This window comes from Diadema setosum, chromosome 1, assembly GCF_964275005.1.
Source record: "Diadema setosum chromosome 1, eeDiaSeto1, whole genome shotgun sequence".
Taxonomy (NCBI): Eukaryota; Metazoa; Echinodermata; class Echinoidea; order Diadematoida; family Diadematidae; genus Diadema; species Diadema setosum.
The window spans coordinates 8769976-8783549 of NC_092685.1; the positions used below are offsets into that span (position 1 = coordinate 8769976).

Genomic DNA, 13574 nt, shown 5'->3' on the forward strand with positions numbered 1-13574 from the left:
TCCACTGCTACTGTATTTCACATGATTATTTGCCGACTGATAAGTAAGTACCAGATATAAGAGAACCTCGTTACAACGAGCACCTAAGAGCAATGGTAATAAATTGCTTTTCATGTATCAAGGTTCTCATAACAATAAATTACCAGAACACAAAAACAAAGAAATATATTGAGCAGCAATATAATGAACATGCAAATTACCTTGTTATAACAGGATTTTTTTTTTTTTTTTAATTCGACCTCATTATAATGCGATTCCATTTCATGAAAATGAGGTTTCTCAGCATATTAGGGTACGAAAACATAATTATAAAGAAATATAAAGCTTAGGGACAGGCAAAAATCACTTCCGGTATTAGAGGATTTGCTTTTGTTTTTCGACCTCGTCATGACGAGGCCCCACTGTATTTTTGAAATACTAGGGAAAATTCGTATCCTGAATCCTACTTCATACCGGCTGCACAAAGCGTGTGTGTTTAAAGGTTTATAAGACGTCCCGGTCCTTTGCACATGAAGTGACAAACGGTGTCGGAGTTACAGTCTAGATCATTCCATTTGTCACCATGCTGATGTCCCTGGTTCAGGGTCAAATGCACACAGTCTTCGTCGCCAGAGTTGTCGGGCTGACCGGGCACCCAGTTGTGGTAATAGGCAGTCGTCCCATCGGACCACCGTACAAAGTCGCCCTCATCGGAGATGTCGTTGAGTCCGATCCAAAGTCTCGCGTCCGGCTGGAGACAGGTGCATTACGGGAAGTCGAAGGAGCGCAGAGAGATTGGGCCAAATTTTAAATGAAACGGAAATTATCACCGAAAATCGTGAAGTGTATATATACAAGCAATCAAAGACATGTTGCAAGATACCCCCATGTACGCCTCTCACTCTCAAGTAAACTTATCGCGTAAAGCATGCTACATTCAATGTTGGAAGAGAAAGTAATGTCCTTACATAATGTGAATTTTCAATAGTGTACCCATTTTCATATTCTGTTCAATACAATGTTTGAAAAAAAAAGAGAGATTGCTTAGCTGTCCACAGCTTTTTGAGATTAATAGCTGCAAGACCACAATCATGGACACCACGGAAACAGGTGATATTCAGTATGCAAACATACTTTAGTTGCATGAGAGTAAGGCTATGCTGCATTGTTTTCTTTTTTTATGTTTTTTTTTTCTTTCTAAAGGTAAGATCTGGATTTCACTCTGAGCAGTATAGTGAACCAATCCATTATAGGAACTCTGATAATGCAGATATTTTGTTAGAAAGGTTTGTACGGAGTCATCACTTGATGAGAGGACTACTAGTTTATGACGTCACATACCAAGAACGAGACGAATATAGGACCTAACTAAAATTTAAGAAAATTAAACGTACTTTCACTTTTCTAGCATAATAGAAGAAGACTTGCCTTGGTTTTTTTTTTCTAGAAGGCAGGGGAAATGACATTAGCCATAACAATTATGTCACTAACAAGTCGAGGGATTGTGGACTTTCCTTAAAAAAGAAGTTTTGTGGAATTCTCTTAACATTTTCTTTTTATCTACCTGTGACATGACAAACTGCAGTAGTCTTCCCATCCAGCAATGGCAGCGCTTGAAATTTAAAAAAGTTCATAACTTTTGAACATATTGTCTGATTTTCCTCAAACTGTCCCTGATGTGTCCTACATATAACACTTCTGCATTCAATCATTTCACACATGCATGTGAGCAAACTTGCCTTTTATCACCACAACGTTTCAAACTACAAGTCCGAAATAGACGTACCTCTGCATTCGCATTCATGTCGAAGAATGTGTACACAAAGTCTTGCTCAGTTTGTGAGGCGATAGAGACGAGATGAGCTGTGGTGTACTCGCTGCAGTCAGTGGCAGAGGGCAGTACATAACCTTCGCAGTGTGTCTCGGCTTCCTGCCACGTCACTTGACGACTGAAGTGTCTAGAAAACAGACAAATAAATAAACAGACAAACAAATAAAAATAAAGTTTGGTGTCTTCAAGGGAAACTCTTTTCTATGTCCGAGTCGACTTTCTGAAAAGATTACAGTTCATCAAACAGAACATGTGATTGTAACAACCGAAATATCTTTACTACATTAGGCCTAAATGTGTATAGACATAATTATGCAAGTAGCTAATGTACAATCAACCTCCTCGAAGTCGGCCTCGCATAGGTACCGCTGGTGTTATTGTTGTTGTTTTGATGGGGAAACTATCCAAAAATGGGAGCCATTTAGTCGCTACAGCAACTACACTTTTCCTTGTAGATAGCATTTGAAGAATAATGGAACCTCTCTTTTTCATGCGACGATGGACAAATGAGTCTGGAGTGATATATATCTATTTACAGGTTCTGAAAAAAAAAGAAAAACACAACCATCAGATTTTTTTTTTTTTTGGGGGGGGGGGGGGCTCAAAAGATTATGTAGTAGCTACCTTTTTTCGGGGGTAATATAAAATATCAATATAATTATCATAAAAAGTTAAACATTGTATTTAGGCTATGAAGCACTAAAAAAAAAAAGACAAGAAAGTGAGGACCATTACGCTTCCATATAGAGGGACATGAAATGCCCGAGTAAGCCCTTTTTCCACTATTAATTTGACATCTTTTCCAGATCGGCCTCTGCGATATTATCATCACGCTGTTTCCCCGTCCTGAGAGCTGAAGTGCCAGATGTGCCAATATATCATATTCGCCGATTTGACTGCCAATTCCAACCAAAAGACGACCTTATCATGGACCAAAAAAATTCTAACAGTTCTTTATTTCATTCAATATAGATTGCCCATAATGCTTTCACTGATTTTCTAAGAGATTGTTCTTGATAATTGCTTTTGCACTTTGGCTTCTTTCTGGTGTAGATTATTTCATTCGCTGGTAAGAACTTAATCGTGCAACAAACTCTTCTCTTTATGATCCGTTAAACATCACGTGTTGCAGTCTCTATTTCTTGGCATTATGGAGTATCTGCTCTGGTTCATCCTTCCCCCTTTCCTTCCTCTTCTTGATCTTTTATTTCTGATCATTTCTATTTTCATCCGCTACTCTGTTTAGCCTAGACAGGTGTATCAAGCACTTCTTCATTGCCCCGCGCATTTGCCTCTCTTGCATGGACCTCCTTTTGGAAGCGTTTTGGAAGGAGTATACATAGTTGAAATGAAAGCAGCAAAAATGCAACGGAACCAGCGTAATGTAGTGCGGGAACACATCATACTGAGAATGTTGCAATAGTGAGAACCTTGTTAACTGGGGAAAATTGTCCTTATATAATCTGGGTAGACAGGTGCCGAAACAAGACCTCATCGTTGCCTATAATATGTTGCAATTTTCGTCCCGTTCTCGTGCCGCCGTTACTTCGCTTGGAAGGATCTTACATTATTATTTCTGATGTGTTTACGTCAAGAAACCATTGCCATTACGTTCTTCCGGCTTGTCTTGAGCATTCAAACTGGAGAAAATCTGATTGGGAGGATCGGTGAGAAATTCTGACTGTATACAATTTTTTACCGATTTAAAAGAAAATAAAAAACCGCTCGTGTTCCGTCGTCACAACTCTGCTACTTTACGATGCTTCCGATTTCAATCGATTCCTGTACGCTTTTGCCGCTCTTTCCCGATTTGATGGATCGGGACCGATCGGGGTCCAGGGGCCTGTTGCATAAAAGTTACTATTGCGGTAACTTTGCCATCCAATGGTAACTACCATGGTAACAATACTCAACAGCCAATCAAAATCAAGAATTCCATGGAAGTTACCATTGGATGGCAAAGTTACCATGATAGTAACTTTTATGCAACGGGCCCCAGATCGTGATAGTATAATCAGAACGAGGGCTGAGCGAAACATATTCAAATGGGAACGCACGTCCTTACAATGTAAAGATATCGAAAATCACCACCGCCACCACAATCATCATCACAAACTAACATAAATAGCAGGTGAACGTACATAATTGGGAAGACGTCATGGGCTTTGCAAGATATGCTTTGCACCTGGGCTTTTACGCTATGCCCTCATGACGGAGTCGCTTAACTGAGTGATGAAAAAGAACCCGTTTGATCTTATATCTGGTAGTGCATTCCAGAATTTGGGTAATGTGCAGAAGAAACCATTTTTTTTTTCTTTATTAAAAGCAGAAGAAACTATTTTGGCTTCTTTTTTACACTAGAGAATACTGTTGGTGTTTTTCCCTTCAATTTGTTAACTGGGCGAGGCCGACGACGGTTTGTCAGAGTAACATTTTTGGTTTAACTCTCTCAATGCCAGGATTTTTGGACAGTGCATACAACACAATAATATCATGGACTTTTCTGTGCCAATAGCCACTGACCGCGCAGAGGTCAAACTTTTCCCACACTCTGTCGTGGTGTCCAAGTGTCTAAATGTTCAACCTAAATAAGCTTAATTGGCTTGATAATGAAAATCTGTAATTATAATGCCAAAAATTGGAAGAAAGGATAGTACGGCATTCTCCTATAACATTAATGCTGAAAGGTAGATCGTTATATGCATTTGCCCTATAAAGAGTGAGATATCCCTCCCCCTTTTTGTTTTGTTTTGTTTTACTTTTTTGTTTTGTTTTGGGTTTTTTTTTTTCCACAAACATCACGCCGCAAAATGATAGAATCTTGTTACGTAACATACATTGTACGTACCTATAACAGTATCCATTGTATTCTGTCCAGTACGTTGGGCAGATTCTGGCAGCACCTACTAGGAGCGAGGCAGCCGAGACGAGGGCGGAGAGTATCACCAGTGCGCGTGTCATCCTTGGTTCTTGTGTACCATCGGGCGACTCCAATATACAAGTGACCAGGTTTGTTGGTTGCTTGCTAATTTATCAGAACAGCAAAACACCCTCTCCACTTTTTTTTCTCGAAGCACAAGGAATATAAAAAACACGCACACAAATGAAATAAAAAAATACTGTCTCCCCAATGGGGCAATCTCTATGAAGAATATAATAGAGATAGACGGAGAGAGAGAGAGAGAGAGAGAGACAGACAGACAGAGAAGAGAAAAGAAAATTATATCAAAGTTAATTAAAAAAATATATATGTTTATATTTCAGGAAAGAAGTATACACAGATGTGGGTAAATATCTCTAATAAACACATTGTCTTGTGCGTTTATGCATGTCGCTGCTGTTTCCTTGTCAGTATGCTTTTTTGTTTTTGTTTTGTTTTGTTTCTTATAGTCTTGCGCGTAGTCAGCGCGTCCGGATATCCCAAAGGGTCTGGCGACTGAGATGAGAGTGTAAAGAGGAGGAAGAGAGAAAAAGGAGATGATGATGAAGATGAAAAATAAATAATAAATAATAAATTAATGAAGAAGGTTGCGGGGAATTTTCCCAGAGAATAATCTTTATCAAGTTCCATCGTCTGGCTGACGCCTCGACTTTTTCACGAAGGGGAAAATAACCCACGCTAGAACAAAGAAACCAACCCGGAAATTCGGGGCACAGATCGATTCTCATTTTTCGTTATCAACCGAAAGCATTCCGTCGTTTCTCTAGAAAAGCATGGATCGACCTGATAAAAAAAAGAAAAGCTATACCATCTGCGGAAGGGATTTGGGCAGTTACTTTTTTTCTATAGGCTCCAGTCGAAACAATAAAAGCAATCCAAATACAATATTAAATCTTTCTTTGTATGAATGTTATCGCCATCGTCCGTATTTCCTGAATACCGAATGATATTTACTATAACCGTTAACATATTCACCGATTGGAACAGGAATTCTTACGCAGAGGACCTTTTATGCGATATAGGCTTATCCATATCATGTATTGCATCTTCATATACTGCATCTTGTAACAAAAGAACACTACAATGCCAAAGCCCGCAAGACAATTAAGAAACTTTAAAAGACACTGACGGAAATCTATGCACAAAGTAAGTATACCTTCATCGGTATTATCATAGACAGAGAGAGAGGGGGGGGTGGGGTGGGGGCGGACAGACAGAGAAAAAGTTTTACGATTGCTTGCAAGGTAAAAACTGGTCATTTTTGCGAGAGGTGGTGCCGAGTATGATTAATTGTCAATGAGTAGTGCCGTCATACCGCATTCACACAGCAAGCTAAAAAAAAAAAAAAAAAAAAAAAAAAAAAAAAAAAAAAAAAAAGAGGAAACACAACAACAAAGACTTTTATACACAATGTGGACTAGGTCTGTTGACAACACATCACGGTACATTTCAACATGCCCGACCACTCAACTGAAAATGTAGAGAGTATGCCGGCATCGAGACAATATAGCGCAAAATTTTGCCAAATAATCCTGTACAGAGAATCATTCTTGATCAAGAAACTGAAAACACTGACCCCATGGTACATGTACTAACGTTGACCAATAACCTACAGGACACAGCCCTTTCCCAAAACCCTTTCAATTTGACCCCCGACTTGCAGAGAAACACATAGTCCATAGACTACACAAGAGATAGTTGAATACAAACTGTAAGGACACTCTCTAATTATAGGTCATTGTTTTTTATGTTTTATAATTGACCATGAACATCTTTTTATTATTAATTGAAAACAAATACCGGTAATGCAATATGGTTTAGTCAACATCTTTTGAAACGGGTATGTCCGACTATATAAAGAACAGTTGTGTATGATTGACAACCCCGCATCATTATTCTGTCAATAGATCATGACTGTATATACGTTGAACATAACCGCACACTGCTGTGATGATACAAGGCGACCCTGAACCCAACCATTTATGCCCAGGTACATTTCACACAACCATTGTCCATCATGGTACAATTCGTGGCCGGAAACAAAGCATGGGTCAGAAGTACGCTGAAAATGCTTCACCATACCATGTAATATTGTTTTATTGTCGGCATTTAAGTACAAAAATGTACACTTTATGTTGACCTGTAGAGCATCACATAATTATAGGCAACGTATACATGTAATCACATTATATTCCAGGTTTAAAATCATTATAAAGTACTTTGTTCAGTGTACCGTGGCAATATGATTTTTTTTAAAGTAAGGATGAATTGAGATGTAATCTTTCACCCTTAATTACCTGATTGCTATGTCATGTCCAGAGGACAAGAAGATTCACCATAACACATAATTTCATTAGATAAGTATATGTTTTGATTTAATCATTCTGCACATCGCACACAGCCCAGATGTTTGCTTTTTATCTTAGCGTTGTTTTGTTTTCTAATTTCATGTAAATTTGTGATAAAATTCGCGCTAAATACTTCCAATTAATCACGAGCATCGATCGAGCCCCTCTCGTGTATTGGAGTGGCCACTGTATACAGGCAGGTGGACAGCCAATCACGGCCCTCCTTGCTGAGAAATCTGCTCAAGGTACCGAACCGGGCGCGCGGGCTGGCCAGAAAATCCGATCGTCGATTGGGCAGCTCGAACCGAGGCCAGTGAGGGAGATTTATTTGATACAATATATCATTTTTGAATTATTTTAATAAAATATAAATAATATAGGGTAAAAATTGAAACTTTAAAGTAATCTTATGAATATAAATTTGGCGTAAATATTCCTCGAGGAATGATAAACGCCAAATAAACTGAAATAACAACAACAACAACAAAGAGCCCTGTCCCCAGGTGTTCTGCTGTAAACGCCTTGCGCTTAGTCTTTATTCAAGACAATGAAGGGAATATCGAAAGGTTAGGAAACAATGTTTATTCCTTTAAAAAAAAAACCCACAAAAAACAAAGAAAAATAAAACAATTCCTTCTGATGTAAATATTGCCGCATTTTGACATTTGTCAACTAGTCATCATTTTCCGGTGATTTCCAGCCAACAACGAAATAATGCAAATACAATGTACACTACAATAGGCCTTACATTATGATAAATAATGATATTGTAAATAGATATAGTGACGGAAAAAAAACTGATCTACTGAAAAACAAGGCTTGTGAAGGGTGGATCACTCAAAAATATTGCACAATTATCACATGATCTATATTTAGCTATTTAGAATAAAAGTAGTTTTTTGCTTTGTCTTGTTTTTGTTTTGTTTTGTTTTGTTTTTATAACTGACGTTCATCATCAGATGCATTATTACTCCAAACACCCTGAGTAAAACATGGATGGGGTGATCGTGCTTTCTCCGATATGAGACCAAAGTTGTGGCATCAGTTACCTATCTACAGAAACATTAAAATCCAAACTTAAAACATATCTGTTCCTCTCACACTGCATGAGGACTATATTTGCTGTCTGTAATGTTCGGAACAATAACATTGTATTCTTTATCTGATGGTATATAAGTTTGTTTATTGTTTGCCATTTTGATCTCTGTTGTCATGTTTGAAAAATTATTATGCATGTATATATCTATCTTTTCATTTTTGAAGCGCCGTGAGTACTGAAAGGTGGACATGTGCGCTACATAAGTATCCACTATATTATTATTATTATTATTTCATGTTGAGGGTAATATGAAAAAACAGCATAGACTGTGTGTTTGTTTTTTTTCTGAGGATATCCAAACTTCTATATAGATATGAAATGTGACGGCCCTGTATTCTTTAGAGCAGTGTTTACCAGAATACTTTTACTTTGAAATCAAAGAAAATTTTTATTAATTCTTATATCACTGGGAATTTGCATTTTTGAAAGCTGCTAATTGATTTCTTTGCTGCTAACGTCTTTAACTTTGTTTAGTTTATTTATTTCATAACCGTTATAATATATTATTCATATATAGTCCACTTCTCGGTATACTAGGACCGAAGTCTCATGTGCCTTGGCATCGACCCTTGAACTCTTCATCCTTTGCCCTTTCCTCTGTCTTCCTGTCCCTTTCTGGCCTTTGACCTCCTGTTTATTCTTTCCACGCGTATAATGTAAGAGAGCTTGTTTCTGTCTGTGTGTGCGTTTGTGTGCGTATTGTTTTATGTTCTACTTCCCGAGGAACATGTCTAATCATTGTCTCTTCAATTTTTACTACTCACGAGGGGACTGCATTCTACAATCTTGGCTTTTTAGCAGTCCCCTCCATTTCCGACCTTTTCTTTGTTATGATTCAGTCACATTTTGTCCATGTATTTCTTCATCTAAAGTATATATGTTTATGTAAACAAATGACGTGTATTTAAATTTCATTTGGATATGCAAAAGTTACATTGTATTAATTAATTTTGTTTATATGCAATTGTCATATTGTATGCTTTGGCCGGAAATGAAATAAGAATGAAATGAAATGAAAATGAATGAAATATCGTTGTTGATCAGGTAAAAGAAAAAAAAAAACAGAAACAGAAAGAATTGACACATAATCAAAAGATGCAGTATTTATAGCAGAAATTAGGAACACAAGTACAGTACAATATGAAGGTCAAAGAGAAAAAAGAAGGACCAGAAAAGCAAAAAAAAAAAAAAGAGAGATCTGACGACATGCAACTCCATCGCCAGCTGTATAGGACAAGCATAGTACAAATGGCATGTATAGGAGTCGTCCCCGAGATAAGACGAGGTTGTTACATTTCACTATGTATGTGTTTGGTTCATATCATATGCCAAATATTGTTCAATAATGTTTTCAGAAAATAGGTTAAATATTTCACAGCTAATTCGAAGACCACATTCGTTTGCTGCAAGTGAATCCGAAGTGTATATTAAACCTATTGTATAGTTCAGACTTCCTCGAGAATGGATAAGTGAAGATAGTAAATATCCTTTGTAATATGAGTTTTTCGATTAATTTCATTGTTTTGTCATTTAATTTCATATTAGACTGAGCATTCAATGTTGCTACACTTGCTCAGGCATCATCGTCATTCAAAACAGTTTGTCATCACTTAAATCAACTAATTATCATTCATTAACCGATTTGCGCACTCTTTTTATTATTGATGGCAGAATGCTCCATTTTCGGCAAAGGTATCAACTCCTTTTGCACCTGTCCCCAAATCTCTACAAGTATTCAATTTCGCTTATGAATTAAAGAAAAATCATTTTAAAAAGTATTCAAATTAAACCTGTCCATCAAAAAAAGTACATAACTTGAACTTAAATTGAATGTTGAAAAGTCTACACGTGGATTACACATGATGCAAATAAGTATGTTAAATGAATACCACAAATAGGGAATTTGATGATCCGCATCAAACTAAGGATCAATTAAGATTATAAAAATAATGTGAAGTTCATAATGCAATTACAGCTGAATATTAGAGATAAAGAAATCAATGAATAACATGTAATGGGGGTTATTTATATTCGACATGACGTGTTTGGTCCAAGAAGAAATGGATATTCAAAACAACTATTGGTGATCATGATGTTACTAGCATGGCTCGATATAATTTCTTCACGTGGGATAAGAAACATGATTTGATAAGTTTTGGGCATTTGTTTTTTTCATTTTTTGAAGTGAACTTTTTGCCTAATTAATACTACTTTTTAGTAGCCTCTCCATAACACCTGCTAATCTGCTTCAGAACAATACACAATGTACAATCATAACCAAAGGTAATTTTAAGGAAATATTCATTAATATTGTTAAAACGGTTATAGCGCACTCTTAATTTTTGTCTTTATTTTTAATGTGGTAAGCACTGTTTTCGTGTAAGCTTTGGACCTTTAAATGCACTAAGGTTTGTCAAAACAAGGCTAAAAATATGTTCCTTTGTCTTTGTAGATTTGAAATAGGCCTACCCGTAACAGCACAATTTGATTATAATTTTTACTCCACATGTCCAATTCATAATATAGAACAAATCAATTGAATATCATTATTTTGACAATTTTTCTTTGTTTTCAGCGTATTGTGACTGAGTGCACCCCATCCGGTGTTTTTAGTGAAATTTTGATGGTGTCATTTTGTAGAGCATCATTAAACGTGCCAAAGTTAAGAGGGATTATTGGTTGAAAAATCTGGAAATTATCAAGGGGCAAACTGTGCCTGTCTATGGTTACGGAGCCTCAAAAATATTTGGTATTGTTCGGGTTAATGGCTGAAATTTATGACTAAGCTACTACTCTGGAAATGCTATCATAGCAAAAAATAATCCTTAGATTATGCCATTTCAAAATGCACAACTACAGGGGCGGATCCAGGAATTCCGTAAAGAGGGGGCGTGTTTACAAAAATAAAGGGGGGGCGCACGCACCCCTCCCCCCATTTTTTTCTTTTTATTTCTTTTGTTTCAACAAAAAATAAAGGGGGGGCGTGCGCCGGTTGCTGTCCTCTCTGGATCCGCCCCTGCAACTAGAACTTGCCACCTCAGGTGGTACCAATGACCCATTTTTCGGGTCAACACCGCAGTGGTAATCGCAGATCGTCTGCTGCCCTCTGCAGCGATGTGTGTGTGCTGGATGGATGTGATGGAGCGAGCATGAGCATAGCATGCGACTCTCAAGAGAAGCGCGCGGTGATCTTGTAAAAGATGCTGGTACATGATGGTTGCAGTGTGTGTGTGTCATGATTCTGATGCCCTGGCGCCTGGGCCGGCGGGACGACACGCGGCAGTACGGTGCTGAGACTCGCTAGCTCTGCTAGCTGTACTTTCGAAGCGATTAGCCGAGCATTAACGCGAACGTGAGACGTGAAGTGCTTCCAACAATTCCGTGAAAAGATGGATTCTTTCACCAAGTGTTGCGAAAAAAACCCACGATACGTCACTGTTGTATGTGCCGAGTGGTTGTCAGGTAACTAAGTGTTTACAATTGCCCATTTCTGTATATACCACCAGTACTAAGAGATGGAGTTCCAACTGAGCTGACTGTAGATCCTAAATCAAAAAGTTGTCAGTTTTGTATGTAGGTACACATTGGTAGGTGGTCTACAAAAGAATTCCACAGGTGCATTTTATGCCTTCGATGATCAGGGTTTGATGTAACTGTGACCAGCCTGAACGCGTAGCGTTAGTGCTCCCACAGTAGAATATAGTCTGGTAACTGTGTGAAGGAGCGCCCTGGGGTTTCGGTTCGATGCTGAATGCTAAAATTGCTATCTTGCTGAGCAACCTAAGTATCAATACCATATTGAATGTGAACATAGTTTATATATAAATATTGGTTATGTTTTAGTCTAGATCTACTAAGAGATGGAGTCCCATCTGGCTGTAGATCCTAAATCAAACAGTTGTCAGTGTTGTATATTGTATTGATGATTGATGTAGGCCTAGGTTCTACACATTGAAGGTGGTCTACAAAAGAATTCCACAGGTGCATTTGTGCCGTTGAATTGATGATCAGGGTTCGATGTAACTGTGACCGGCATGAACATGTAGCGGTCCCACAGTAGAATATAGTCCAACTGTGTGAAGGAGCGCCCTGGGGTTTCGGTTCGATGCTGCATGCTAATTGCTATCTTGCTGAGCAACCTAAGTATCAATACCATATTGAATGTGAACATAGTTTATATATAAATATTGGTTATGTTTTACTCTATTTATTAAATGAAATTTAATTACTTCTCACAATCCCTACTTATAAAGATAGGTGTACTTTCGAATCTAAGTATCAATACCATATTGAATGTGAACATAGTTTATATATAAATATTGGTTATGTTTTACTCGTTTATTTATTAAATGAAATTAATTCTCACCTTAAACAATAGTAACAATAAAATATGAAATAATACAGCTCAATATAACAAAAGCCAATCTCATCCAGAAATGCATGCAAAAGTGTAAATCAGAGCTGTAACATGACAATAATTAAGTGTTATTATGTGAAAAAAGTGTTTAAAACTGTACCCTCCTGGAAACCACTTTTCCACATAATTCTGATAAATATAAAAGTGATATTGAACAATCTTTATAGTAAGTATAATTATGTATTATTAGATATATCAGATTAGTGCCTGTTCATGCCCAGTTGAGTAATTTTCATTTTTGTGCAATTTCTGTTCACACATTCCCGTGTCTGTAGTATTACCAAAAATATCACCTATCTTTATAAGTAGGGATTGTGAGAAGTAATTAAGTCCTACCATCACAAAGACATGGCTTCCTCGATTGTCTTCCTAAGATAGGGCCTGTCTGCAAATACTTGAGTAGCGGCATGGAACTTGGGTTCAAAGGAAATAAGACAGATGTGATTTCATTTTCTTTAACCTCCTTGGGAAAGGTAAATGCCTTATCATGAGTTTGCTCTCAACCAATCATTTGATTAGGATCTGGCTCATCGTATAAATAGATCTACTCCATATCCTCCTGACACGCTTACTCCCGAGTCCTTAGTCCTCCTACATGGAGGATTTATTGGGTTAGGGTGAGGGCTTTTGACGTAGAGCACAAAGCTGCATGCCACCGGAGGGAGTGAAGCATGGGGGATGTCCCCCTCTCATGGCAAAGAGCAGTTTAACGTGGGTCTTTAGTATTTTTAAGCTGTAAATCATGCAGTTGGTTGCATACTGAATATAATATTTTGGCTTATTCTGATACCATATATAAAGTGTGTCACAGCCAGTCTAGAAATATGATTTTTTGGTGGTGTGAGGCATGACAAAAGGCTTGTAAGGTGTGTGAGCTTGAGAAAAAATCCGTAAGGATTGAGCCATTAAGAGCAATATGAATTTCACAGTCATAAATTTAGTGATTGTTAGAAATGGGT

General features: G+C 37.5%; 1 protein-coding gene across 1 annotated transcript; it reads right to left on the reverse strand.

The window, feature by feature from the left end:
• Positions 1–296: 296 nt before the first annotated feature.
• LOC140226599 (echinoidin-like) lies at positions 297–4771 on the reverse strand. The gene is made up of 3 exons (XM_072307057.1): positions 4659–4771; positions 1766–1937; positions 297–730 (listed from the first exon to the last, which is right to left on the reverse strand). Exons 1-3 carry the CDS (start codon positions 4769–4771, stop codon positions 476–478), a joined length of 540 nt encoding a protein of 179 aa, XP_072163158.1. The 3' UTR covers positions 297–475.
• Positions 4772–13574: the final 8803 nt, after the last annotated feature.